Genomic DNA, 26,978 nt, shown 5'->3' with positions numbered 1-26,978 from the left:
CTAAACCACAGTCTAGTTAGGGTACATTGGCCAGGGGGATGGTATTGCAGATTGTGCACCGAACAATACTAACAGACACCATTCCTAACATAGACATTGTAGAAATGTATATTCATCATGCCAGCAAATGGCAGTAAAGACTCTGGTTTTAACTAAAGCAATATATCAGGACAATTTCTGAAAGATGGAAATTAAGTATATTGAGGAGTGGATACCTTCTTTCTAATTCATACAAAAATCCTACGGGCTGCTGACTGCCCTGTTTTTTGTTCATCCAAAACAGGATATAGGGAGGAAGTCGATCACTCAATGGTGGTCTCCCCAGTCATTAATACAGGCATCCTTCAGAGTTGCCCCAGAGACCATCCCTTAGGTAAAGGCTAACAGCCTTGGAGGACCAGAGGAGGAGCTGAGAGTGTAGTACCAGGAAAGAAATAATACACAGGGAATATACAGGGTGACTTTCCCCATGTCACTTGCTCTTGGTGTCTTCCCCCCAGTGGCAGTTCTAGGGCCCATGCCTTCTTTGCATGAACCTCCAGGGCTCCTTTCCTGTGACCTCACTTTCCACTGGCACCTCCAGCGGCAAATAAGGTAGAGCGTTTCAACCAGACAGCATAGTGGCTTGAGTTGACATACAGGGACCCTTTCTCATTCATCATATCAACCTCACATCCTAGCACCAAAGGAGAGACTGAAAACACTGTGGTTAGGTAAAGTAAATGAATACAATCACTAGGCAAAATGCATTTTTGGAATAACCAGTTGGTTTCATTTTTCCCTGATGTCACTGGGGTTAACATAATAAAGCAATACATAAATGAAATCTGGCTCTTACACCGGCCAGTCATCTTTTTGCCTCTGCCATTCTTCCTTTCTCAAGAAAGGAGGAGAAGTTGCATGTGCCAAAGGGAATTTCATTAAGGGAAAGTAGTAAAATTATTTATTTTTACTTATTTATTCTGAGATGGAGTTTTTGCTCTGTTGCCCAGGCTGGAGTACAATGGTGTGATCTTGGTTTACTGCAACCTCTGCCTTTTGGGTTCAAGTGATTCTCACACCTCAGTCTCCAGAGTAGCTGGGATTACAGGCACACACCACCATGCCCAGCTAACTTTTGTATTTTTAGTAAAGAGGGGGTTTCACCATGTTGGCCAGGCTGGTCTCAAGCTCTTGACCTCAGGTGATCCACTCACATCAGCCTCCCAAAGCTCTGGGATTACAGTCGTGAGCCACTGCGCCTGGCCAAAAGCGGTTAAATTAAAAGGAATATAAAACTTTGAATTTAAAGAAATCAAACAAAGAAGGGGTTTTTATTTATGTTAGCGACACTTAAAAAAAAAAGGCAGGAGTCAAATTACAAATCACCTCCGCTTTGGTAATCTGACAGTTCCTAAAATAGATAGTAACTGAAATAGCTTTCTTACCTTATAATTATTCATGATTTGAGTTAACCATGGCTTAACTGACTGTACTGTATCTTCTTGCAAGTACTTCTGAACTACAGTTCCATCATTAAAAGTCCGATTTCCCACGTGGATGGCTTGTCTCACTTCTGGGAGTGACAAAAATTTCTCATAGTAAAGCTGGTCCTCAGGTTGCTGGCAGAAGGGGGCATTGGAAAGACAAAAGGAAACATGATTGGTGGCAGGAACCACACGTTGGGAAAAGCTGTGAATTTCTCATAACATCCAACATGAACAAATGTGATGGGACTATTAACTTCTCGCCATTGTTGCAATTTTAACTCTCAGAGGTGTCGAGGTAATTTAGGTGGAATCTTTTTACTAATGACAAATCTGAATGATGTGATACTCTTAGAGCAAATATGTGATTTGCAAACACAGGATTTTCTTTTGCAGAAACTAATCTTTTATAATGTGTGACTCCCATTAGCAACTCCTCTAGAGGCAAAGATAGAGAAAACAAGAGGTGAGTTTATCAAAATCAATTTACTCTTTGTTGGTGGCTCTTTGGAAAGAAGGTCAAATGAACACAAGGGCCAGGGTGGGGCCATGCTGGATTTAAAGCTAAGAATTTCTTTTCTGTGTTCTGCTGCTTATTAAAACCATACACACATGAAATTGGATTGACTATAAGGGGGAAATATGTCAAATGTAAAAAGAGATGATGCATTATGAAGGACACAAGACAGAAGAGAAGTTGTACATGAGAATTTTTAAAAATGCATTAAAGTCTGTAATGATCATTATACTGAAAGAAAGAAAGGAGTAAATGCTTTAAAAAAAAAAACAAGTTATACAAGTATTTAAAAAACTGTTAAGGTGGTTTGAGTTTGACAACGTTGTGCTTCATCAACAGTTTTTGCTAACTGTGAAAGTATTACTGTGTAGAGAAGAAAAGATGTAATCACAAATTTTGTTTCTTGTCTACCATACGTTTTTCTCTTGGTAGAATCTAAATCCATAACTGCAGCATTGGCGAATTCCACTGAAACTAACTTTATACTTTATTTACAAACTAGTTCATAAATAAGCAGATTTTAAAAACAAAATGCATTGTCATAAGCATTAGACAAAGATTATACAAATTCAAACACCTAATTTGGTTCCTTCTGTTTTGACTAACAAATGATACCAAATTTGGCCTACTTTTATGAAACAAACTACTTGAATACTTTGAGAAACATTCCAGAAGGCGTGAAGTAAGGGCCATACTAAATGCATTAAACATCTTAAGTTAAAAGTAAGCCAAAGCAAATATTTTCATTAAGGCTTTGGCAGTTTTGATTTTCCAGGCGTGTTAAGCACAGATCAAAGAAGGTGGGCATTTTCAAGAGACTCATAAACAGAGTTGAAGCTCTGGGACCTGAGACCCAGAACTCCAATCCCAGTCTATGTCCTTCACAAAAGAGCCTCTATAACAAGCTCTGCTGTGGGAAAATCATGTCAATCGGAAGTTGTTTCGCGTTATCTGAAACATCATACATTCTCAGTGTGTAACATACGTAACACTGGTGAGGAAAAGATTCTATGGGTTAGGAGACCACAAAATGCAATACAGTTTGGACATGTCGGTCTAGTACAAAGTCATCTATAGTATTTCCCACATCAAAGAAGTTTGGTTTTGCCATAAGTTTTAAGCAAACATTATTATGGTTTTAAAAATGTTGTCATTACCGTGCACTGTAAAATGTTATAGTAACTAGTACATCCTGTAACATTCTGGAAGTAAGAAGGATCACTTGTAAAGGCGCCATCGAATAGTTTATCCATTATCTAGGTTGGGAGAGGGGGAGAAAGAGAGAAAGAACACATCAGTGTGGTAAAAATGTACAGACATTTCTGTGTTCTGCTGCTTTCATGTATTCAGTAACTTTTTCATTCCTTTGTTTCATCCAGCACCCACTTATCGTACATCTTCTCTGAGCTAGACACTGTCACGGCATTGGAGAAACGAACATCCACAAAACAGACCAATGGTCCTTCCCCATGGAGCTTATATTCTACAGAAAGACAATAAGCATTTGCAAGTAAATTATGTCATATGGTAGACAGTGACAAACTCTTGAGTATGTTAGGAAATAAGGAGAAAACTAAAGAGTAGGAAGTGTCATGTGTGTGCATGAGTGTATGGGACACTGTAGAGAGGAGGTCACAGAGGATCTCACTCGGAACATGGCATTTGAGTAACAACATGTTGGATGGGAGGAAGAGAGCCACGCAGACATCTAGGGGAAAGAAGCTTCCAGGCAGAGGACACAGCGTGCTCAAAGGCCTTGCCTATGGGAGTCAGCCTTGTGGGAAGGTGCCTTAACATGGAGCATGGATTGTCCACCAGAGGACATGGAGAGAAAATGCCGGATATGGTACAGACACAGGTCCCTGGAGCTAGTAGAAGCTATCTTTGGGCTGCTGACATTAAAAAACCCAGTCACCAGCTGAGGGACACAGCAGTTAGCATGGTTGCATGCTTTCCTCCAGCCATTGTCAGCTGCGCAGAGACAGGCGCAGCCTGGCAGAGAGGCAGATTGACCCAGGTTGTAGTTCACCCAAAGGCATCAGAAGAAGTGCAAAAGGGGTTTGAGCTTGGAAATGTATGGAATGACTGACCGTGGGTTGAAGACAGGAGAAATGGAGACTAGAGGGGGTTAGAGATAGTGGAGAGGCAGGAGGGTCAATGAATTGAAAGGCAGTGAGGTTGCCGGGCTGTAAGACTGGTACATTAGCAGAAGGGAGCTAGAACAGGAGGTGGTAATTGGAGAAAGATGTGTGAATGTGTGATTGTGGATCAGCCGCTGGCTTTTTAGAGTATGAGAATCAGCTGCTAAGATGAGGAGGAGAACAAGATTATTGAAAAAGAGGAGGCTAAGGCACCAAGGACCAGGTCCTAAAAGGATTGCCAATGTGGATCGCAGTCACCAGGAATTATGACAAGTATGATGCTGGAGAGAGCGAAAGGGAGGCAGGAACTCAGCTATTCAAATGCGTAACCAGGGGTCAGTAGGTGGACACAACGGGAAGTGGTGGGAGGGCCTCTCTGAGGACATGAGCGTCCAAGAGCAAAGCTTTAGGAGAAGGCAGGGAACGTGATCTGATCTGAAAGTCACAATGATGAGCAAGGGAGACACCTACTCTACCTATGAACCAAGTGGTACAGAGAACCTGAGAAAACAGTCCCCACTAGAGAGAACCACAAGGACCACAGCATCATCAGGGGAGAGCCAGGTTTCCGGCAAAGCAAGAAGATGAAGAGAAAAAAATGGTCACAGAAGAGGCTGAAGACATGGAGGGGGTTGTTGATGATGGTATTAAGTTGTAAGTAGTTTTCATGAAAGGATTCTAAGAAACGAAGTCAGCACATCTTAAAAACTATCAAGTACAAATTTAGGTCTCCTACGGTATTATTATCCTAATTTTATGGGTGAGAAAACAGACACATGAGGTCAAGCAACTTGCCGAGGATACGCCACTACGGATGTCAGAAGTGAGATGAGGCCACGACGCGCGAGCCTGCACACTCAACCACGCACACACTGGCTCCCAGCGGTCAGCCTGCAATGCTTCCTCCTTGCCAATTCCTTCTGGCCAGGCTTCAACATTTGATATACAGTCTCACTGCTGTATTCATATTCTTTTTCAAATATGAAGAAGCTTAAGTTATTCAGGTTCCTATCACCAAGGGGTTAGAGGCCAGCAATGACAAGAGTTATCACCATGGAAAGCGGTGTGGGTGCAGGTGGTAGTAAGCCTTCTCCAGCAATGCTACCATTGCACGGGGCTCCATATCTGGTTGTGCCGCTTGTGTACTCCATGGCCATGCCTGTGGCTATGGGGAAAGAAGGGGCAGGGAACCAGCCAAAGCTCTGCTTGCTGAGCTGGAGAGCCTAGCTCAGGGCTGCATCTGGAGAAATGGCCACCTCTTATCCTCACACAATGGCGGCATCTGCCTGCCCGGTCCTGAACCCACAAGACTGCGTCACCCCAGAGGAGGTGTCTTTTTCTAATTTGTTCATCCAGAGTGGGCACCGTAGGCCAGGATCATTCAGAATGCACACATCATGTTTGGAACTCATTGTCAGAAATTATCTTCAACACCAATGGGAATATAAAGTCAACCTTGAAGAGTAACTGCTTTTATAAGAAGTGCTTTGTTGGCTGGGCACGGTGGCTCATGCCTGTAATACCAGCACTTCGGGAGGCCAAGGTGGGTGGATCACTTGAGCTCAGGAGTTTGAGACCAGCCTGGCCAACATGGTGAAACACATCTACTAAAAGTACAAAAAATTAGCCGGGCATGTGCCTATAGTCCCAGCTACTTGGGAGGCTGAGGTGGGAGAATCACTTGAACTCTGGAGGTGGAGGTCGCAGTGAGCTGAGACTGCACCATTGCATTCCAGCCTGAGTGACAGAGTGAGACTCCATGTCAAAAAAATAAAATAAAATAAAAGTCAATCGTTGTCAAAAAAAAAAATAAGGTGGGTAGTCAAGACCTGTGAAATTAAGAACTGTATGATTCAGAAAATTGTCATGGAAAGAGAGGTAATACTGGACACAGGTTCAGCCATTTTACATCTTACAGAATATCTAAAACATCCCAGGATTTTTGTAGAATGCCTAAAAATTGCCATAGGAGAAATACTAGGGTGGAAATGGGAACAATTCCAGTCCTCGACCTGCCACAATCTATTTGTGTATCTTTCAGAAATTCATTGCAATCCTCTAGGCCTCGGTATTCTCACCACTCACGTGTGTGTGTGTGTGTGTGTGTGTGTGTGTGTGTGTGTGTGCGCGCGCGCGCACGCTAGGGGCAGTAGATGACCTGTCTCCAAAGTACTCCCCAGCTCTGAGTTTCTACTCTTTAATTAAATCATTTTAAAGGATCAGAGCATCACACAGTTCATCATTTTAGGCTTCAAATTCTGACATTTACATTCCCTTGGGTTTCAGGATTTGTTGGAGTCTTCCTTTGGAGTCACTGAAACACTTTCCAACCACAAGTTGTTTACTGTCCTAAGTATCATTTTATCTATTTTCCTTGAAAAAGCAAAGATCTTGTTTTACTTCATCACTCAAGATATTGGACCAATGGTCAGAAAGATATTCCAAGCCTTCAAAGGTTTTGCCTATTTGGGGTTCCAGTTTCTGATGTATCTGGTTTGGGAGAGACTATTTAACCTCGTCGCTCATGTTCTCATTATCTCTGAAAGCACAACATACCTGAACTTTTCTACAGCTTCACTAATCCTGTAGGTGTTTAGGCTCCTATATTAAGTAGCAGTCATCTTTCTGCTTTCTTTCTAAATGTGAGTCTCTCGAATGCTCTTGCTCTTGACACTGCTTTATCCCTGTGTGCTTCTTTAAAAACATATCAAATGTCTCATTTGCAAACTGGTCTCGTGCCACATAAAAATTGTTATTAATTCTAAATACTGAAGTTTCACTGCTTTTCCCCCTGACTTCCGCAGCAGAAAGCCTACAAAAGACTATCATTGCAAATCGAAACATGATCCTACATGTCCCCAAGCAGACCCCTCTTCCTTTGCGTTTACAATTGTACAAGAAAATCTGAATTCATCCTTTGCAGCGATATTTAGTGTCCTGACACAGAACCTGGTAGAACTCTGAAAGATGGCTCAGGACTCCCTTTGCTCCATCTATTTGCACAGCTAGCTGCTATCAGATCATGGCCAAGGCAGTCACTGCCTTGGGGGATTTCAGATGGTGTCCTGACACCCTAGTTGTAAAATGAAAAATAACTGTGTTATCTTCCACCTTCTCTCCAAGGTTCTATGTCTACTATTTTGATCTGAACTGGCTAATCTGCAATGCTCTTAAGACTATTAATATCAGTCTTTAATAACAATGACATTAGATATACTTTTACAGAATATGTGTCTAATAACAAAGTCCTCGAAATTCCGTCCTTGCCTCATTTATTACTGTGTCAAATACGATGGCTCTGTAGTCAATGTGGCAAACGCCTCCTAAGGGAGATTGTTTACACACGGCTCTGTCTGCATTGATCAAAAAAACAAAACAAAAAAAAACTTTCTGTATCCTAATATTTAGTACATTCTTACATTTTAAATAACCAAGAAAGAATAGAAAAGGGTGAAGAACATAATTATTGATTCTCATGTTTAACTTTAGGGGAGCAAAGTAAGGATATGCACAAATACCAACGGTCCTTTGTAAGAGTTTCAAATTACTACACTTTATAATCTTTGTTCCTGACAAGGTGTCACATGACATTTGTTAGACACTGGTCATTTCTCCCAGCTGAAACCCTGTTTGTGGATACAAAACTCTTCACATGGTTTAGAGCAGATGGTGAAGCATATGCCTCTCCTTCCTGGGTTGCCTTTCTTCTGATTTCCATATGATACGGTCTGCCTTGAGGGCCTCCATGGCATTTAAAGAAATCAAAACAGTTAATGAAAGACACAGTTAGATAAACACTCCAAGATGATCTCAGGCTTAAAATATAGCCAAAGTAAATTCAAAGAAACACAGACAGACCTTTTCTTCATTATCAGCACACTCAACTTGCCTCCCAATCTCCAACAGAATTAACAGATAAACCTTCTCTAACAAAAAAATGCCTGAGCACCAAGGTGTTTCTACTGACCTGCCCCCCTCCCCAGATGGTTTTAATTGCTCAAGGGCAGCACAGGGTCCCCAGAACTCACTTCAAAGGCCTGAACCCAGTTCTGCTTCCTGATGTGTTCTACGCATTCATGGCACTGCTTCTGGAAGTACTTTTTTTGCCTCTCATCCAACAAGCCAATTTGGTAGAGGAATGCTGCGTATCCCCCTATAACCTGAGGACAACAAAGACACACATCAATGCCACAAAGGGAGGGAAAGACATTAAGGAAGCCCATTTACTTGGTGAAATAATCCTTTGCAATAGTTAATCTTGTGCTGGTTACCCAAGTAGGATAATTACATGCACACACACATACACCCCACAACACACACAACAGAACACAACACAATACGCACACACATTTGCACTAACAGCCAAAGGAAGCTGGCACAGTAAATTGATATGATGAAACATTTGGTAAAAATTAGGAGATTTAAGTCATAAAGTCAACTGATATTTCCCATTTCCCTTATGAAATTAGACCTCTAAGAGGAGACTTCCATCTGATAAAATTCATTTAATCTCCCTAAAAGACAAAATAGAAAGTAAAAAGGAGACACCTACCGATTCAGGATCAAAATATCCGTCTCCAATAGCAATTCCTTTCAGGTTGATCTTCAGCTCCCTCACAGGGTTGAGGGAATGGATGAGGTGCGCAATGGCTGGCACGTATTTCCCTGCATAAGACTGAGACGGACAGATGTTGAAATGGCCAATCACAAATTGATGCTAATAAAATTATATCTACTTAAGTCAAATAAAGTAACAATGAAGGAGCAATCTTTCCACATGAGGTATATCATCTGTTTCTTGACCTCACATTGTAGATTCCATAATAGCAAAAACCTCCTCTGTCTTCCAATTCTTTTGTTGTCTCAAATAGCATCAAATGACATGCACAGGTTTGATGCACAAAAAATAACAAGTGAACAGGTAATAAGTGAACATTCGAAATTCCTTCCAAAATAAAGTAACTTGGGCCAGTGAACACAATTCTGCCACGTGTTAGGTGAAAGCTCTATTCAAAAATTAGAAGGAAAAAATCTCAAATTCAAAATTAAGATTTCAAAATCTGATAATGCCACAAATTTTGAAATCAACATGTATTCAAGGAACAGGAGAAGCAGAAAAGGAAAATATTATTCACTGGCCACTAAATTTTCACTTGAACTCATCTCTATTTCCAACCTTTTCTAGTACAAGGTCCTTTTTCAAGGTCAAAATATTCTGTAAGTATCCTTTCCCTAACAAATATGGTAATAGTACTACTTTTAGACTGTGCTGGAAGAGCTACTTTTGATTCAGCAGTATTTTTCAAATAACTTTGCATTTTGTATTTTTTCCATCAAAAGTTGCCTTCTTGACATCTCCACTTGTATGTCCCATATTAAACTTCACACGTTCAAAATGAAGCTCCCATTCCCAACCCTGAGGCAGCCTCCCTTTCAATTCACATTAATTCTGTTCTTCTGCTGCTCAGGCCAACAATCTCGGGGCCATTCTTCCTATCTTCCTTTCTCTCACATTACACAAAAGTCAATCAGCCAAGCTTGTTAACTCTACTTATTCTATCAAAATCTGTCCAGAGTCCAGCGTCTCCCCACAACCCCTTCTCCATCGCATCATCTCTGGCCTGGATGACTGCAGTAGCCTCGTCATTAGTCCCCTTCTAAACCCTTATCCTTTAATGACTTTCCATCTTCCCAAAAGCAAAGGCATAAGGGCTGACATGATCTGTTCCTTTCTCTACTCTCAACCCTGCTACCCTTTCCCTCATTCCTCTACAGCCCATCGGGTTCCATGCTGTTCCTTGCACATACCAGGAATGTGGATACCAGGCCTTTGCATTAGCTGTTCCCTCCACCTGAGATGCTCTTCTCCCAGACACCCGCATGGCAAGTTCACTCAATTTCCTATATTTTTACTTTCCTAAGTATTCCCTCGATACTTATCACTCTCCAACAAACTTTTACTTACTTATATACTGTTACTCTTCAACCCATACTAGAATATAAGATCCGTGAATACAGGGACGTTTGTTTTACTTGAGTCCACTATAACTGATGTTGTGTATTTGTTAGTGCTCAGTAGTTGTTGAATAAATGAATCTTAAAATGAATCCACAGACATCTGAAAAAACAGCAATGCCTCTATGTTCAAAACAGATTGGAGAGACTATGTAGATACCTGTGAGTTCACAGACCCTTCACAGCATCTCCAAGACTCTACAGGGGTCTGTAGTTCAAAGGCTGGGAACCCCCGAGAGCTCTTATTTTATCCATACCATAATCCTATGCTGAAGATAGCATCATTCCCATTTCAAGATGAGATGACTGAGGCTCAGAGAGGTTAAATTGTAGAGCCAGAATTTTACCTGAGCTGACCAACTCCAAAACCTAAACTCCTTCCAAGCAATGATAAAATGTCACTTATGTCATTTATCCAAGATCTCCTCATTGATGCAGCTCTCTTGTACAATAATTATTCAGGCAAAGTATTGACTCAAAGCAATTTATCCGTTCATACTTATAAGTACATTTTAGCTTCCTTGTGTAATACAAAGGTATGTTTACATGTCTGAAATTTGGTTTGTTGCCTAACTGTGCTACATTCTCGTTAGTGACAATAAGTGAACATTTATGAAGTAAAATTTCTGTAAATTGACAAAAAAGCACATTTCCCTAATTATTTTGCTGATAAAAATGTATTATTATATACTCTTTATTTAATGAATTTACTGGGGGATTTTTCTGTCAAAGGCATTGACATGCTTTGCCACTCTGTTCCCAACCACATCTCATCTCCAACTATAATCCTGTAATCCCTATGTGTTGAGGAAGGGACCTGGTGGAAGGTGGCTGGATCGTGGGGGTGGATCTCCCATGCCGTTCTCATAATAGTGAGCAAGTTCTCACCAGATCTGATGGTTTTAAAAGTGGTAGTTTTCCCTGCGCATTCTCTCTCTCACGCCAACTTGTGAAGAAGGTGCCTGCTTCCCCTTCCCCTTCTGCCATGATTCTAAGTTTCCCGAGTCCTCCATAGTCATGCCGAACAGTCAATTAAACCTCTTATTTAAAAATTACCCAGTCTCAGATAGTATCTTTAAAGCAGTGTGAAAACAGACTAATACAGACATTATACTACATAGTTGAAGAGACATCAAAATGAATACAGCACAAAACTTGCCTCATAAAGGTCACAATTTCTTTCAAAACTCTCTTATGGAAACCTTGACTGAAACATGATAAAGTTTACCACTTCCTAGATGACTATTTCCATAACGTATACATTGCCTAGCACAAAGTAGGTAAGTAAAAACATACTTGATAAATGAATTATCTGGCACTACTACTACTTTTTCCATATTGGAAATTGGTACAAATGCTAAAAAGCATATCTTCCAGTGGTATTATCACTCCAATTTTCTTGTTATAAGACCCGGTAATAAAACATCTCTCTTGACCGTTTCTGATATAGAAGGGCATGTCCTCTAAGTTGCTGTGAGAGCAGTCACGGCAAATGTAGGCTGAAACATCTGCATGTTTATGGCACCTTCCCCCAGTGACCATGTGTATCTGGGACGTATCCAGGCAGGGAATTAAGAAGGAACACCCACTCAGTTTCTCCGCATCTGCTATGAGCCAGGTTACCTCACCTACTTTAAGCTAGTTTAAGGTAAGCATTATTTTCCTGTATTTTACAGTGATGGAAACAAGGGCCTATGCATCTCATTTACATGCCTGGCTGGAATTTGCCCTGGCTTGGCTGTCTCCACAGCTCCCCTTTGTCATATCTAATTGCATTTCGGTCAGTGGTCCTGAAATACACCACGGGTCTGAGGCATCCCAAGGTGGGACTACATCCTAGGGTTTATCTACTCCATGTTTGCTAAGCTGATCGTTTATGAAAAACAAAACAGTCAGATGAATAGTACTATAATGATATCCAAAATGAGATTCTTCAATATTCAGTCCACATCTGCTAACTGCAGTGATCATCTTTATCTTTTTTTCTTTTTATTTTCTAATGACTATCACACACTTCCTTGCTTTGTGTCAGTGTGACAAATCGTCATTGCCTTTTTCATTAATCATTCCATTGGTTGAGTGACTCAGGCTTTCACAGAGTAGACAATTACAGAATTGTTTTTATGGAAAACAGACACTGAAACATTGCAATAAATTTCAATTATTTTCACTCTCCTTGTTGAGATAGATTTTTTTTTTTTTGGCAAGATCAGACTTATTTATTCTTCTTGAATCATTTATTTCTCCATTTAATGATTCTCTGACCACCATAAGCACTTCAAAAGACAACCAGATAATATATCAAGTATATTTTATTTTACCTCATTTGCTCTTTCCTGTACATATTTTATAGAACCCTATATTTGGGGGAAAGGATTAGGTGTGACTGCCCTATGGATTAGAAATGAACTATATGGTCCTCTAGGCTTATGATAGTGATTCTATAATTCTATGAACTATTGCTTCTTTGGCTCTGAGTTCTGCTCATAATCATGAAAACAGCAACAACAACCAGAACTCTTGGCCCCGTGGCTTCTCTGACCTCCCCATGGTGTTCACCAATGTGGGCAGCAGCTGGTCCATGAGGCCCCTGAAGTCTGTGAATTAACACTAACCTTCTAACATGGGATCAGAATCGGGCCTCGTAAAAGCTCAGAGCAATACCAAAGCAATTATAAAAAGAAAGAGGAAAAGCGTGGCCAAAAACTATCTGAACACACACTATTTAGGATTTGGCAGTGACCTTCATATGAGAAACTCAGCCAGATAAACATAACACATCTAACAGAATTTAAACTAGGTTAGCAATCAACACATCAGAATTTTAGGCTGCCCTTATTATTCCTTTGTAATACTTAGAGGAGCTTCAAGCTGCAATTTCCAGCACTGCCCTTACTTGGTTAATTTTTCCCATGGTGGCCGTATTTCGAGCTCACCTCCAACAAGAAGGACCCGAGGTATTAGAGTGTGTTTGTACATGCTTGTATTTGCTGGAGCTTAAAGAAGCAATAAACTTCCAATTCTCCTCCTACATCAGAAAGATCTCAGAATTCAGCTCTCAATCTTTTTTTTCTCCCGCAAGAGAAAAAGGCCTCAACATCATAGTTGAATAGTAGTTTTGAATCTTGGTCTGCAATCTTTTTTTTTTCCCCAGCCTAATGGAAATCCCGTGAGGAGCACATTGTACTCGTAAAAAATAGTTAATGTAATGTTTGGTTAATTACCCAGATGTGTAAAAACACAATGAAATTGGGTGTAGAGAAAACTTTTAATTGTTTTTTGCCTGAATGAATCTCTCTTTGCTTATATGCTTCAACAACATTCATAGCCTACTTACTGTAACCTGCCATTTGGTTATTTTCAAGGAAGGGAAAAAGATTTCATAGCTAAAGTCCAGCTTCAAGCAGCTCCTCCAGAGGAAAACAAATAGTGACAGAGAATAATATTAAAATGGAAACAACATCCTCTTATAGAAATTTCACATATGGTAGCAGTTACTATTTTTTAAGCTACTCTCAGTTGACAAAATTTTTTTGAGTTTGGTTGGTAGGAAAAAAAAAAAAAAAAAACCAGATAGTTATACTCATTTTCTGCCTTGCTTCTAGGTACACATTTCATGGTAAAAACATTCAGAACTTTGTCATCAATAATGAGCAATGGCTTTTGAAATGAGACACAGCTAAACCTGGACACAAAGTTTCACTGTCCACAGGTCTTAGTTTCTATTTCCTGCCTGGCAGGTGGAAAGAGGGAGTTGTCAACTTCAGCAGCAGAACACTGAGGACCCTGAGGGGCATTCTAAGTTCCTTGCCCTGCTTGAACCCCACTCTCCCCAGCTGCACAGGAGAAAAAAAAATCCTTCTTTGAATAATTCACTACTGGTCTGGTGAGAGCTCCTATGTATCCCTAGAAGGAATCAAGGCACACTGCCCTTCTGGAAACAGTAATATCATTGCCTTGTTCTCCGACTCATCCCAGGCACAGACTAAAATAGAGCTGCCGCCCATTTGTGGGAGAAGAAGACCAGAGGGAACAAGAGACCTTCATTGCCTCAAAGAGAACTTTATGCACACACTGAACACTCCAGCAAAGCCACAAAACCTGGTGAAAAGCTCCGTGTAATGGGTACCATTTAGCAGCCAAGAGGACAGGATTAAGCTAGGGCAACCTACCTTGGCTTCATCTAGTCTGGGGTAGAATCTTACTTCCCTCAGTACCATTATTTTCTCTGAAGACAGCAGTGTGGCCTTAAAATGGCCAGTTGAGAAAATTAATGAATGAGGAAAGCTGGAATTTCAGTGTTGTGGTAATCTCTATAACTTCCTAGACATTTCTAGACCATGCGTCATCTCATTTCAAGACCACATTGCTGCAATTAAAAAAAAAAATGCCTTCTAACAAGAATATGGCTTTATCAAAGCATCTATTTCTTTTGCAAATGGGCTTAAAAAGAAACCTGCAAAATCTACAGGCATATAGCAAAAACTTTTCAATCTACAGCCAATTTTTAGTCACATTAACTTATGCAAAAACACATGCTGCCTCCCAAATGATATATTCTTCTTTTGTATTAAGAAGCTGCTCCTTAGATAATTTTAAAAAGCCATCATTGACAGGCATAGGTGAACAAGATGCATCCTTTTCCCACCTGCTCTGAGTTGAGTGCCAGTTTGGAGAAACTCAGCTTGAAGCCAGGTGCCTCAATGAGATGAATAAACCCTTTTGTTTCAAATGGAGACTGCAGTTACTCTTTATTTAAAAGCCTGAACACCCTGGGCCACAGTCAACAAACTGAGTCTTTGTTTGCTCACTATAGATACAATTCATAAGGACGAAGCTTCATAATAGATGTAAGTTAGCCTTTCTCATCCCCAACCTAAACTTCTCATCTCTTCAGGTACTATTTATGTCTCTATGCTGCCTGCGCCAGCATGGTAGTTCATTTCTGACAAAGCTTATAATGACTTCTGATTTACTCATATTCTTATCCATGCAACCTCAGCATATATGTATTGATTTGACTTGGATATGCTGTCCAAAAGCCAGAGACCCAACTTGCAAACATTTCCATATGCCCTTGTTCGGTTCTCCGGTCGCAGCTTAAACCTTGATTTTTGTAATATTAAACTCATTAAATAGTCACAAATCCGTTTTCAATTCTCATAGAAAATATTGGCAAGTACAGATGAGCATAACTAAAAATGGACATTTGTCATGGGTTCAAGAGTTAAAACAGCTTGAATGTTATCTAATAAAATTCAGCAAGTTCCAAGCCTTGAGAAATAATTGCATTCCGAAGACTTCAAGTCTTTATATCACTTGAAACTTCCACTTACTCTATAAAACTGAATGATCAAAGCCAAGTCTTTATGATTAAAAATAAGTCTTGGCCAGAAAGTCAGAGACATTCAAGAAGCTAGGGAACTTCTTTTTTGTTTGTGTAAGGTTGATAACCCTAAAGATTCAGCATAAAATATGGAAGGGGATGTCTGCTTCCCTTCTATACACAGTGAATCTGAAGCAGGTCCTGCAGACAGTGCAAGCACTAGGTAAGAGCACCCAGCTTGGAGAACAAGCATTTTGGTGAACAAGGCTGCACCACTAGCTCATTCCTTTACTGGCATCTTCAGGCTCCGGAGTCTGACTATTCAGGTTCCAATGTTGGTTCCTCAAGTTTCCGGCTGGGTGGCCTTGGTAAGGCATACCTAACCTCACTAAGCCTCAGTCACCTCACCTGTAAAACGGGAAGAATAATCATAGAACCTATTTCCAAGGTAATGCGTAAACAAGTTCTCAGCATGATGCCTACCATACAGTCTATTCTCAACAAATATTCTCTAGTAAAATCTACAGATAAAATATGTGAACTACGTGTTCTCAAAGCATCCCTTCTAGTCATCACATTTAATGATCCCGAACCTGGGCTAACAGGATGATGGCACAGACTTACAAAGAATGCTAGTAATTACAGACCTCCTGCTAGAAGCGCTCTCCCACCCCACCTTGGTTGCCACCCCTCTGTTTGCATGCTAGTATTTGAAATTGTCCTATTACAAGTATCTATCCATGAGGTAGGCTCTACTCTCTACTTAAATGCACACATGTTGACAGTCCACCGTATTGGTTTTAATTTATCAGATCCTTTCTATGGAACAATGAGCTGATAAGAAGACAGAATGGGAGAGAGAAACAGAACAATCATGATGGGGATGGAAGAAGCGTGGAGAAATAGGAGCTGAGCACAACAGACTGAGGAAAGGCTGAGGTGGGAGGGTGGCCCTGAAAAATGATGGAGGCCAAGGAGAGTCCCCAGGGCCCAGGACCTAGTGTGGAGAGAGAAGGGCAATTAAAAGGAGGTGAGAGAAGCAGAAGAGATCACTATTGGGTCCAGAACTTTACCCGGGTGATGTAACAATATGTACGACAAACCCCCATGGCAAGTGTTTGTCTATGTAACCAACCTTCACATGTACCCCCAAACCTAAAATAATAATTTTTTTAAATGGGAGGCAAAAAGATGCAGGAAAGAATTATTGATATTTTTATTTTATCTAAAGGCAGCCTTGCATGAACACCATTCTACAATATTCATTAAGCGCTTTGCTTAGTATTGAATAATACAAACAAACACAGCTCTCACACACTGGGAGCTTACCCCCAACCCAAAGGGCCATGATGATTTCAATAAAGATTGTCAGACACTATGCTTCCAACAGGGACATCACCTGTGCAGATGAAGATTAAGTATCCCATGAAGCTCCCTAATTCATTTTTAAACAGCTTCGAAGTTTTGTCTCTATTTGATCCTCAAATAAATTAAGATTGCAAAACTGTTTCTGAAGAGTCTGCCTTTTTTGCTGATGGAGAAGAGATGCCCAGTTTTCACCACAGGCCCTGCTAGTTTCGAAGTGTTTTCATGCATTGCCACAACCTCCCACATGCACTGAATCGTTCCCCTGAGCGGCACATAAAGTCACAGGCTCAGAGAACAAGGGGCAGTCCCCCGATCCTGTCACCTGCCTGCCTTCCAGTGCGGGCTGTTTTAACTTCTAGCTGTGCTCACGTACAATTGAGAGGATGCTACATGTGCCTGTGTCTCAAGAACAAGGGCAACCTCACTAATAGCTACTGGCTCAGAAAGGATAACACGTATAAAGAAAGTTAATTATGGGAATTAAATGCAGCTTGTTTGTCTTTTTGAAGTATGTTTTTTTTTAATGCCTTGAGGAGGGTGATTTACAGACACATTTGTCTCTTTTTAGAGAAAATTAATTCCAGTTGGTGTTCTGGGCAGAAAGGAAGAGGAGGAGGAAGAAGGCAAAGCAGCTCCTCCCATTTCCTTGGCACTGAGGGCAGGCCCACTCCACTTTCTCTGGTGTGGCCACACCATCGTCCACGGGGCAAGGCAGAGTCTGGGGTGGGCCCTGACACATTTTGCTGCTGTCCATGTGAAAAATGAACAAGCACAACTTCTAATGTCAACTGCTAAGCTCCGTTTTCTTTTTAGAAAGTAACTATTGCTTTTAAAAATGATTTCAGAATAATAGACACAGAGTAGAGGGGACAATGCCATATCCCAGCAACGAGTCAGCGGAGCTCATTTTAACACTTCAGCTCTTGTCCACCCGCATGAGGCTGGGAGTCATAATGTATTAACCCAGCTTTTCAACATGAAGGGGAATAACAGTCGTCACATGTTGGGTACTCACCACAGCCAGTCACTATGCTAATAACTGAGAAGGATTATCTAGCTAAATGCTCAAAACAACCCTATGCAGTAGGTACTATTATTATTTCCAGACTCCTTCATACCACATCAGGGTTCTGAACAGCTGCTCCAGACCCCTTGAGCATCAGGCTCCTCTCATTCATCGCACACAAATGTGAAGATATTTAGGTCTGGTGCATTTACATTGAAAAGCAGAAAACTGTTTCTGAATCTGTGCATTGATTTTTTGAAGACGGTGCTACAAACCGATTCAGCTTTCCTAAGGGTGTGAGAAAATTAAGAGTTTAGAAGAGAAAGGACTTTTTTTTCCTTGAAAAATCTAGAACAATTTGTCTTGTTTTTTGGTGGAAAATGGGTGGGTATTATGTTAAAACTGCAATTACACACAGATGCTTTAAGAGTGGGTCTAGATAACTGCATCTGAACTTCTAGCAAAGTAAAATATCCCTGGAAGCGATCTAATTTAACAAGCCCTCTGATTAGATGAAAAGCAGAGGCCCAGGGAGGCTGAAAGACTTTACTCAAATCATCCAGGGAGGAGCAAAGCCAGCCCTGAATCCCTGGTCTCCTAATTATTAATCCAGAAAGGCTTCCACTTCTCTTTTCTGCCACCAAGCCTTAAAACAGAAGACAACCCAGATGGGACAAACTAAACTGGAGAAACATAGCAATCTAATATTCATATAAACCATCAAGGCATCATTATCAAGTGCTTTTTCTTCTTCTAGACAGAGCAGTGCCCCCAGACTGAATGTATACCATGTAGTTCTGTGAAGATGATACCTCCTGACAATCTCTACCTCACATCCACCTTTATCACTCAGGTGGCACAGGTTTCCTTAAAAGTATTCATCCTGGCAGCAAGGAAGGTAAAAAGAAAATTGTCCTTTTCTACACACATTAGGAAACGATATGCATAAAACCACAAGGCAGATGTGAAATAACCAAGTCAAATTTTTCATCTGGGATTTGGCAAGTTTGCCAAACATTATGGTTTGCATCAACATCATGGTTAACAATATCACCAGATTATTTGCAAGACAGACATTACACACAAAGTAGATCACTCTTCTGCGGGAGGTGAAATGGGCATTTTCCAGGGTTGCTGCCAAATAATGGGAGTGTCACTTCCTATTCGCTTCCCTAACCTGGCTCTGAAATTGATTAAAAGAACAACCAGAAATTACCAGGAGAGGTCCTAAATCATCCATGCTGGACAACTGGCTTAAAAAACCTAAAGTGTAGTATGCTAAACAGTCAGAATATCCCTTCCAAATACCTTAGAAAGAGAAGAAAGAAGTTGCTAGTTCCAGTGACTTGCTATTCCCATAGAAAATTCTTTCTTTCTCCCCCTGAAAGTGGACACCGCAGACGTGCTTGCCAGCATCCTTACAGCCCTACCTCTGGTGTCATCACTTGGATCTTCCTCTGGAGACCACTCATCTCCCACTCTTGTGGTTCAGAGGAGGAGTGCCCCCATCCTGGTCCCTACCTTCCCAGGGTATTGGGGTGGGCCTCAGGCACCATTATGGCCAATCTGTAGATTCCAACCACCTGGCGGAATAGGCCAGGTTCTGGGATAGGCATGGGATCCAAGTGGAACATCTGAGATTCAGGAATCTGGGGGGATGGAATTATTGGGAAAGAGAAGTTGAATTGATAGCCTATACCTGCCCTGGGATGGATGGAGAAGCAGGGGAGCCACATGAAAAGAACCTGCCTGAAAATGAAACCAGAGAAGTAAAGCCAAGTACATAGGTCAGGAGGGAATGATGGGCAGAATCCTGATGACAAAGTATGAGCACCCAGATCCAGCCACACCTGACGTTAAATCAATCAATGCCCTGTTTCACTGAAGCTGCTTTAAATAGGGTTTCTGTCACACTTGCAACCAAAAGAGCCTTGCCTAACACACCCCTATGTATCCTTCAAAACCCAGTTTGTCACCTCCTCTGCTTGGCCTTTCCTGAGGATCCCATATTGAGAGGTGGCTATTTGTGCCTTTCCTGTGGCTACGAGTCTTTACAGTTACTTCTCTAATTTTTTCCTTTTTTTTTTCTTTTATCAAGATTCCTGGATCAGAGATAATACTTCTCTAATTGTACCTTTCATCAGTATTTTAATTATTAGACCTTCAGATTCAGGGCAGGGTAAATGTCTTACAAATCACTGAATTTCTAATCTTTGTCCAGTGCCTCAAATATAGTACCTACTCAATATATCTGTGCTCAGTTGAATTGGATTCTAAATGTTCTGTCAGTGAACACTGGACCCTTTATGGTCTCCCATTACCCTCAGAACAAAGTCCGAACTCTTTGCCACAGGCAGCCGGACCCTACAGGATGGATCCACTGGCCTCTCTCTGCTCAGCTCCTACCATGGCAGCTCTGTGCTTTTCTTTGAACCTGCCAAGCCTGTCCCCACTGGAGAGTCTTCCATTTACTGTTCCTTCTGCCAGGAAAGCCCTTCTTACAAATAATGCAGAAATTATTCCATATCATTCAGGGTTCTGCTCCTTATCTCCTTGTCAGAGAGCCTTGGTCAATTTTTTTTTTTTTTTTTTTTAGACAGAGTTTCACTCTTGTTACCCAGGCTGGAGTGCAATGGCGCGATCTCGGCTCACCGCAACCTCTGTCTCCTGGGTTCAGGCAATTCTCCTGCCTCAGCCTCCTGAGTAGCTGGGATTACAGGCACGCACCACCATGCCCAGCTAATTTTTTGTATTTTTAGTAGAGACGGGGTTTCACCATGTTGACCAGGATGGTCTTGATTTCTTGACCTCGTGATCCACCTGCCTCAGCCTCTTAAAGTGCTGGGATTACAGGCGTGAGCCACTGCGCCCGGCCTGAGCCTTGCTCAATCTTATCTGAAACCGCACCTCATTCACCCTCCAGCCCTTGCCCTGCTGCATCTCTTTCATGACACTTGTCACTGCCTGATGCTACAGTACCTAGCATGTATTTTAGTTATCACTGTCTACCTCTCGAGAATGTATGAGGGCAGGGATTTTTTTTGTTGTTATCCGGTGTTATTCACCATTGTATTCCTAGCACCTAGAACTGCACCTGTGTTCTCAAATGATTGGCTGGCACACATATTTTAAATGATCTTAAAAAGGATGCAGAAACAAGCCCTAAAATTGAAACCAACATAGACAAATGAATGTAATTGTGTATTAAATTTTAACATCATTGCCCTTAAAAAATAGAATTCTTATAACTTTTAAATACAGTACTTTGATTTTAAGCGTGTAGTGAGATACAATTTAAGCATAAAAATAATTGCAGCAAAAAATATCGAAAGTAATCTTGCTGTTTCTTGTTGGTAATGGTACTCAGGTAGTAATTCTGAAGCCTTTGGGCATATTGTGGGAGTAAGCAAAAGAGTAAACACGCTGATGCTATTAGGTACCACAGCCCTCGACGTGGGAGAAGGGTTAAGCAAACGCGAAACAGGGAAAAGAGAAGGCAACCTTGTGGCGTGGAATTAGAATTATGGGTATCAGTATGAGGTCATTTTGTTTCCTAGCTCTGCCCATGCACAAAGTCTAACAGCAATGACATCCCAGCAGCAAGGAGCCCACTTAGTGCTCAGGACTTGCTTTTTAAATACCATTCCCCATGAAAAAGAACCAGCATCCCATGAAGAAATGACTTATCCCAAGGCTAGGGCAGGGAAAGTACAAGAAGTACAGGATGCTCCTGGAACATACATTTGTGTCAAAAAGGAGGGACATGCTTGGAGGCTAATGGAGACCTGTCAAAAAGGCACAGGAGCCAGTTGAAGGGGTTCCTTGTGACCAAATTTAAAACACTAAAAGCATCAAAAACAATAACAAATTTTAACAGATCAAATATAAATAACAATCTGTGAGTCCAGAGTACTATTTTTAAAAGTAAGTAATAGGAGGAAAAGGGAAAAGTCTTCTCTAAGAAAGAATGCCAGAAAGATATTCACATAAAGATACATTAGAAAATCATTTTGGCTGGGCGTGGTGGCTCCCAGCTGTAATCCCAGCACTTTGGGAGGCTGAGGCAGGCAGATCACCTTAGGTCGGGAGTTTGAAATCAGCCTGACCAACATGGAGAAACCCCTTCTCTACTAAAAATACAAAATTGGCCAGGCGTGGTGGTGCATGCCTGTAATCCCAGCTACTCGGGAGGCTGATGCAGGAGAATCGCTTGAACCCAGGAGGTGGAGGTTGCAATGAGCCCAGATGGCACCATTGCACTCAAGCCTGGGCAACCAAAGCAAAACTCCGCCTCAAAAAAAAGAAAAAAAACAAAAAGAAAAGTCACCATTTTAGCCCCTCCCCCCACAGTGTAATAACTGATTCAGAAAGAGATTATCAGTGGATGCTAAAACTACTGGGTGGCATTTTTAGGAGGAAACAGTGTTCAAATGGTCTTGAATTATTAACAGAATCAGGTGCGTTTACAATGGCAAGATCTGGCAGATGCCACCTTGACAGAGTGATCCAGTTTAGCATCAGCAACAACCGGACAAACTGGCGTGTGCCTCCCGACGAGAGGCAACAAAGTACACACCATCTGTGTGGTGCTCCCGACCACATGTTCTGACGTAACCTAAGCACTGAGGAGAAAATCAGACAAATTCAAATACGGGACATTCTACAAGGCACCTGGCCTGGACTCTTCAAATCATCATTATGCATGATGAGCACAATAAACAAGGCAGGTGACTGAGACCACCTAGTGCACCCATGGTAACATGTGAGCGTGCAGTGAGCCCTGGGATTTAAAAAAATGTTATGAAGGATATTTTCATAATTGGGAGAATTTTGAATATAGGCTGAATCAATATTGATACATACATGTACATGTATATATGTATATAGATTTTAAATATGCAAACTACACTTATATCTCAGTTCTGATGATGTTTGAAGCACAGAAGGAAACATGACTTCTACTTACCTCCCCAGTGACATAAAAGTCGTTATCTTGAAATTCAGGAAATATTTGGAAAAACTGAATTAGTGCACTGCAAAAAGAACAACAACAACAATACGAATTAGAAAAATGATTCAGGATCTCTTCATGCTAGGATATCAAATCTAAGTCTTTGGCAATAGGTTTCACATTTGAAATAAGATACCACTCCGCTATGAGCTCCTGTTGGACATTTTATTTACACAATACGTGTGGGCTTACTTTGTGATAAGGAGAAGTTTGGATAAGTGGACATCACTACTCTGGGCATGTTTCCAAATCACCAAGTTACCAGTTTGGATCATGTAACTGTTGAGAGCACCCTGAGCAAATAACACAGGTTTCACATGTTACGTAGCAATTCTTGGAGGTAGTCCTGCAAACCGTGTAGTCCCATTAGCCCAGGTTTGTGAAGTAAGGGGGATCTTAGTTTCTTATCACCCCCCACTGTGGGGGACGCTAAACATTTCTGATGGAGCTCCCAGAATGTCAGCATTTTAATAACCAAAGAACAGAAAAACTGTAAGATGAATATAAATTAAGAGAAAAACAGGAAACAGCCACAGATATTGAAATAAATGTACAGTGGGCCTCTGGGCTAAAAAGAAAAGAAAAACACATTTACTAAAGAATGCCAATAGCCAGCTGCGCATGGTGGTTCACGTCTGTAATCCCAGCACTTTGGGAGGCCAAGGGGGGGATGGATCACCTGAGGTCAGGAGTTAGAGAGCAGCCCGGCCAACACAGTGAAACCCCATCTCTACTAAATATACAAAAATTAGCTGGGCCTGGTGGCACACGCCTGTAGCCCCAGCTACTCAGGAGGCGGAGGCAGGAGCATACCTTGACCCCGGGAGGCGGAGGTTGCAATAAGCCAAGATCACACCACTGAGTACTTCAGCCTGGGCAGCTGAGTGAGACTCTGTCTCAAATTAAAAAAGAATGCCAATAGCCACTTCAGTGATGAAATAGACTTCAACAGACTCAAGGAATGATTTCATAATAAGAAAACAGTGGATTTTTAAATGATTCTCTGCTTAAATGAAATATTTCAAAAAAAGAAAACAAAAACTTGTGAAACTCAGAAGCTCTGAGTGTTTTCACCCAGACTGCAGTGCCTGAGAGGCTGGGGGAGGTTTTTGGCTCAGCTTCCTGCTGAGAGACTAAAAGCCATGAACCATCCAGGGAAGATGAAACGCAAGGAGGCTCTGGAAACCCAGTAGGAAGGAAAAGTTCAAGGGTTACAAAGAGGCGAAATTGGGTCATTGCAATCACCATGATCCTAGCTATATTTAATTTTCAAAGGCTGCATAAAAACTCACCATGAAAACACTACTGCAGAGTTTCAGTTTATTTCTGTATTCATTATTTATAGTGGCCTTTGTAGCAACTAAATCTGAGATGCTGCATTTTATAGCTTCTATGTTTGTGCTGGCAATAAGAGGGCTTTAGAATGCAGATCAAAATAGACATCCATTCTCCACCCTTCCCTCTCCAACCTTCAGAATAAAAACTACTTCCTTTTCTTTCTTCCTCCTTGTTGGAATGGCTAATAGATAATTTAGTATAGTAAATCTCAGTTAAGCCTTTGGCTTTAGCTGAAAGCTTACTTCCTTGTAGTATTTGCTGGAGATTCATTAGGGTTGCTGGATTTAGCATGAAAACATAAGACATGCCTTAAACGTGAATTTCAGATAAATAACAAATAATGGTTTAGTACCAGTATGTCCCAAATACTGCATGGAACAGACTTACATTAAAATTTTATTTGTTGTTGATCTGAAATTCTAATTTAACTAGGTATTTTGTGTTTTATCTGACCAACTTAGGTGGAAATAATCCCCCAGGTTACCTCTATCTTGAAAATGGCAGGATTCTCTAGCTCAAGTTTCTAAGGCAAGGCTCCACTTCAAGAAGTTATCATCAAGTTTGTTTGTTTGTTTGTTTTTTGAGACGGAGTCGCCCAGGCTGTGGTGCAGTGGTGCCATCTCGGTTCACTGCAATCTCTGCCTCCCGGGTTCAAGCAATTTTCCTGCCTCAGCCTCCCGAGTAACTGGGACTACAGGTGTGCACCACCACACTCAGCTAATTTTTTTTGTATTTTTAGTAGAGATGGGGTTTCACCATGTTGGCCAGGATGGTCTTGATCTCCTGACCTCATGACCCGCCTGCCTCAGCCTCAAAGTGCTCGGATTACAGGTGTGACCCAACACCTGACCAGCATGGAGTTTTAATGTCACAGTTTTGATTTCACAGCCAAAAAATTGGCTATATTTTTTTTAAGCAAGCACTTGGTAGCTTGGTAGCACTCCCACTTCTTAAAAGAGAGTGAAGAATGAAAAAAGTTAATTTAGTAAATTAGATTTACATATGTTGTTTTCTCATTTAACAGTATCTTAGTCAAGAACTCTTCTTATTACATGGTAAGCATCTTCTAGAAAGTAGAATCTAGAATCATGCCCACATGAAATTTCAAATTTCAGAAGCAGAACTGCTAAGCATGTATCGTGTGTGTGCACATGTACACAACCCATGCATTTATTCAGGTACAAGAGCCACATGGCACAAGAAGCATGCCTCTTCCTGGCGGTTTCATTTGGCCATCTTGGCATTGTGTCAAGGACTTGTCTAATACACAGAATTTTAGTTAAGGGCTCTTTCCTGGCAGAAAGGTACATTAGAAGTCCACAAGGAGATTGCAAGGAAGAGTGACTAGGAGAAAATTATTCCTCAGATAGTTTTTCAAACAGGTTGGGTGGATGCAGGGCAGAACAGGTGAGTGGACTTGATCACGCACTGTAGACCCAAAGACAGCACTGCAACCTGGTCAGTTCTGATGGAGTCAGAAGCACAATCACAAACACAAGCAACATTCAGGATAATCGAGTTTCAGATGATGTAAGCAAAAGCTTTATACCAATAAAAGCCAGGCAAAGTGTACCTACCGTCACTGGCAGTGGACCTGAGGTAGGAGGTGGGACTCAACTACAGAGATGGGGCTTAGATGCTGGATCAAATTGAGGGCTAGCTAAGACAGGGCCCGAGCGGAAGCAGCTTTCTGTAAGACATGCCTACCAGTGGACCACATCAGTTTGCCATTGTGATGGCCATACGCAGGCATTATGACCCCTTTCCATGGCAATGACCCAAAGACCCAAAAGCTACTATCCCTTCCCTAGAAATTTCTGCATGAACCAACACTTAATCTGCATGTAATTAAAAGTGGGTTTAAATATGACTGCAAAATTGCCCTGAGCTGCTGCCGTGACTAGAAAGCACCCCTGCAGGAGCAGACATGGAGCTGTAACGCTGCCCCTTCAATAAAGCTGTTCTCTTCTACCTCCATCTCACCCTTGAATTCTTTCCTGGGCAAAGCCAAGAACCCTGGCAGGATAAGCCCCACTTTGGGGCTCACCTGCTCTGCACTAGACTGACACAAGGCCAGCAAGAGGAATCCTGGCACTGCTGCTCTGTTGGAGCATGTGCTGGGAGCCTCTTCTGCATTCATTCTACATTGAATGAGGCTGAGCCATGATCCTCTCCACTTGGCACAGGACACAGAGGCTTCTTATTTAGTATAGAAAGCCTGCTTCCTAGCTGTATTGCTATGAAGCTTTGTTTAGCAATCCTACATATAATTTCCCATTGCAAACCAACATGTAGGAGAAAACTATAGTAGCACTTCCATTTGGCTGCTAAGAAATTAACTATATGTCCACTACTAGACTAAGCACAAGGAGGGCAAGGGCTCTGGAGACTGCTTACTTCTGTCTCACCAGCACCAAGAGAAGCTGCTGGCACACAACAGGCAATCAGTAAACAGTGGCAGGAGAGTCACACCAGCTAGTATACTCCAAATCAAAGTTAGTAAATTTCATAATTTTTTAAACCAGAGAGGCATTGTGACTAGCATATTCCAAACAGGAAAAGAGGGAGAGAAAGTATTTTAATGTCTTGTTAGCGAAAAAGTTTTATTTCCAAACACAAAGAAAAGCACCATAAATGTGCACGGTAAATATCTCTTTAGGGTCCTACTGCTTACAGCCATGCACTATTAATAGTCAAAAAGAATGAGATTTCCAGAAAAAAAAGATGGTTTTCAAAAGGAGAAAATGAAAGCTCCACTGTCTAAACCTGTAGTAGCCCATTTGCAGGTTT

General features: G+C 41.4%; 1 protein-coding gene across 3 annotated transcripts in view; it reads right to left on the bottom strand.

Annotated features, from left to right (window-relative positions):
• Positions 1-26,978, bottom strand: part of CPVL (carboxypeptidase vitellogenic like) — a 156,477-nt gene that overhangs the window by 70,899 nt on the left and 58,600 nt on the right. For all 3 annotated transcript variants that reach the window (XM_032286672.1, XM_032286671.1, XM_032286673.1), the window contains 5 exons: positions 22,806-22,872; positions 8,677-8,799; positions 8,153-8,284; positions 3,141-3,239; positions 1,428-1,601 (listed from right to left, as the gene is read on the bottom strand). In XM_032286672.1, the coding sequence (XP_032142563.1) occupies positions 1,428-1,601; positions 3,141-3,239; positions 8,153-8,284; positions 8,677-8,799; positions 22,806-22,872 (595 nt within the window). The remainder of the gene's footprint in view (positions 1-1,427; positions 1,602-3,140; positions 3,240-8,152; positions 8,285-8,676; positions 8,800-22,805; positions 22,873-26,978) is intronic.

This window comes from Sapajus apella, unplaced genomic scaffold (genome assembly GCF_009761245.1).
Source record: "Sapajus apella isolate SASKATOON/1434 unplaced genomic scaffold, GSC_monkey_1.0 scaffold19, whole genome shotgun sequence".
Lineage (NCBI taxonomy): Eukaryota > Metazoa > Chordata > Mammalia > Primates > Cebidae > Sapajus > Sapajus apella.
The sequence above is the reverse complement of the archived record's forward strand: the minus strand, read 5'-3'. Positions and strand labels throughout refer to the sequence as shown.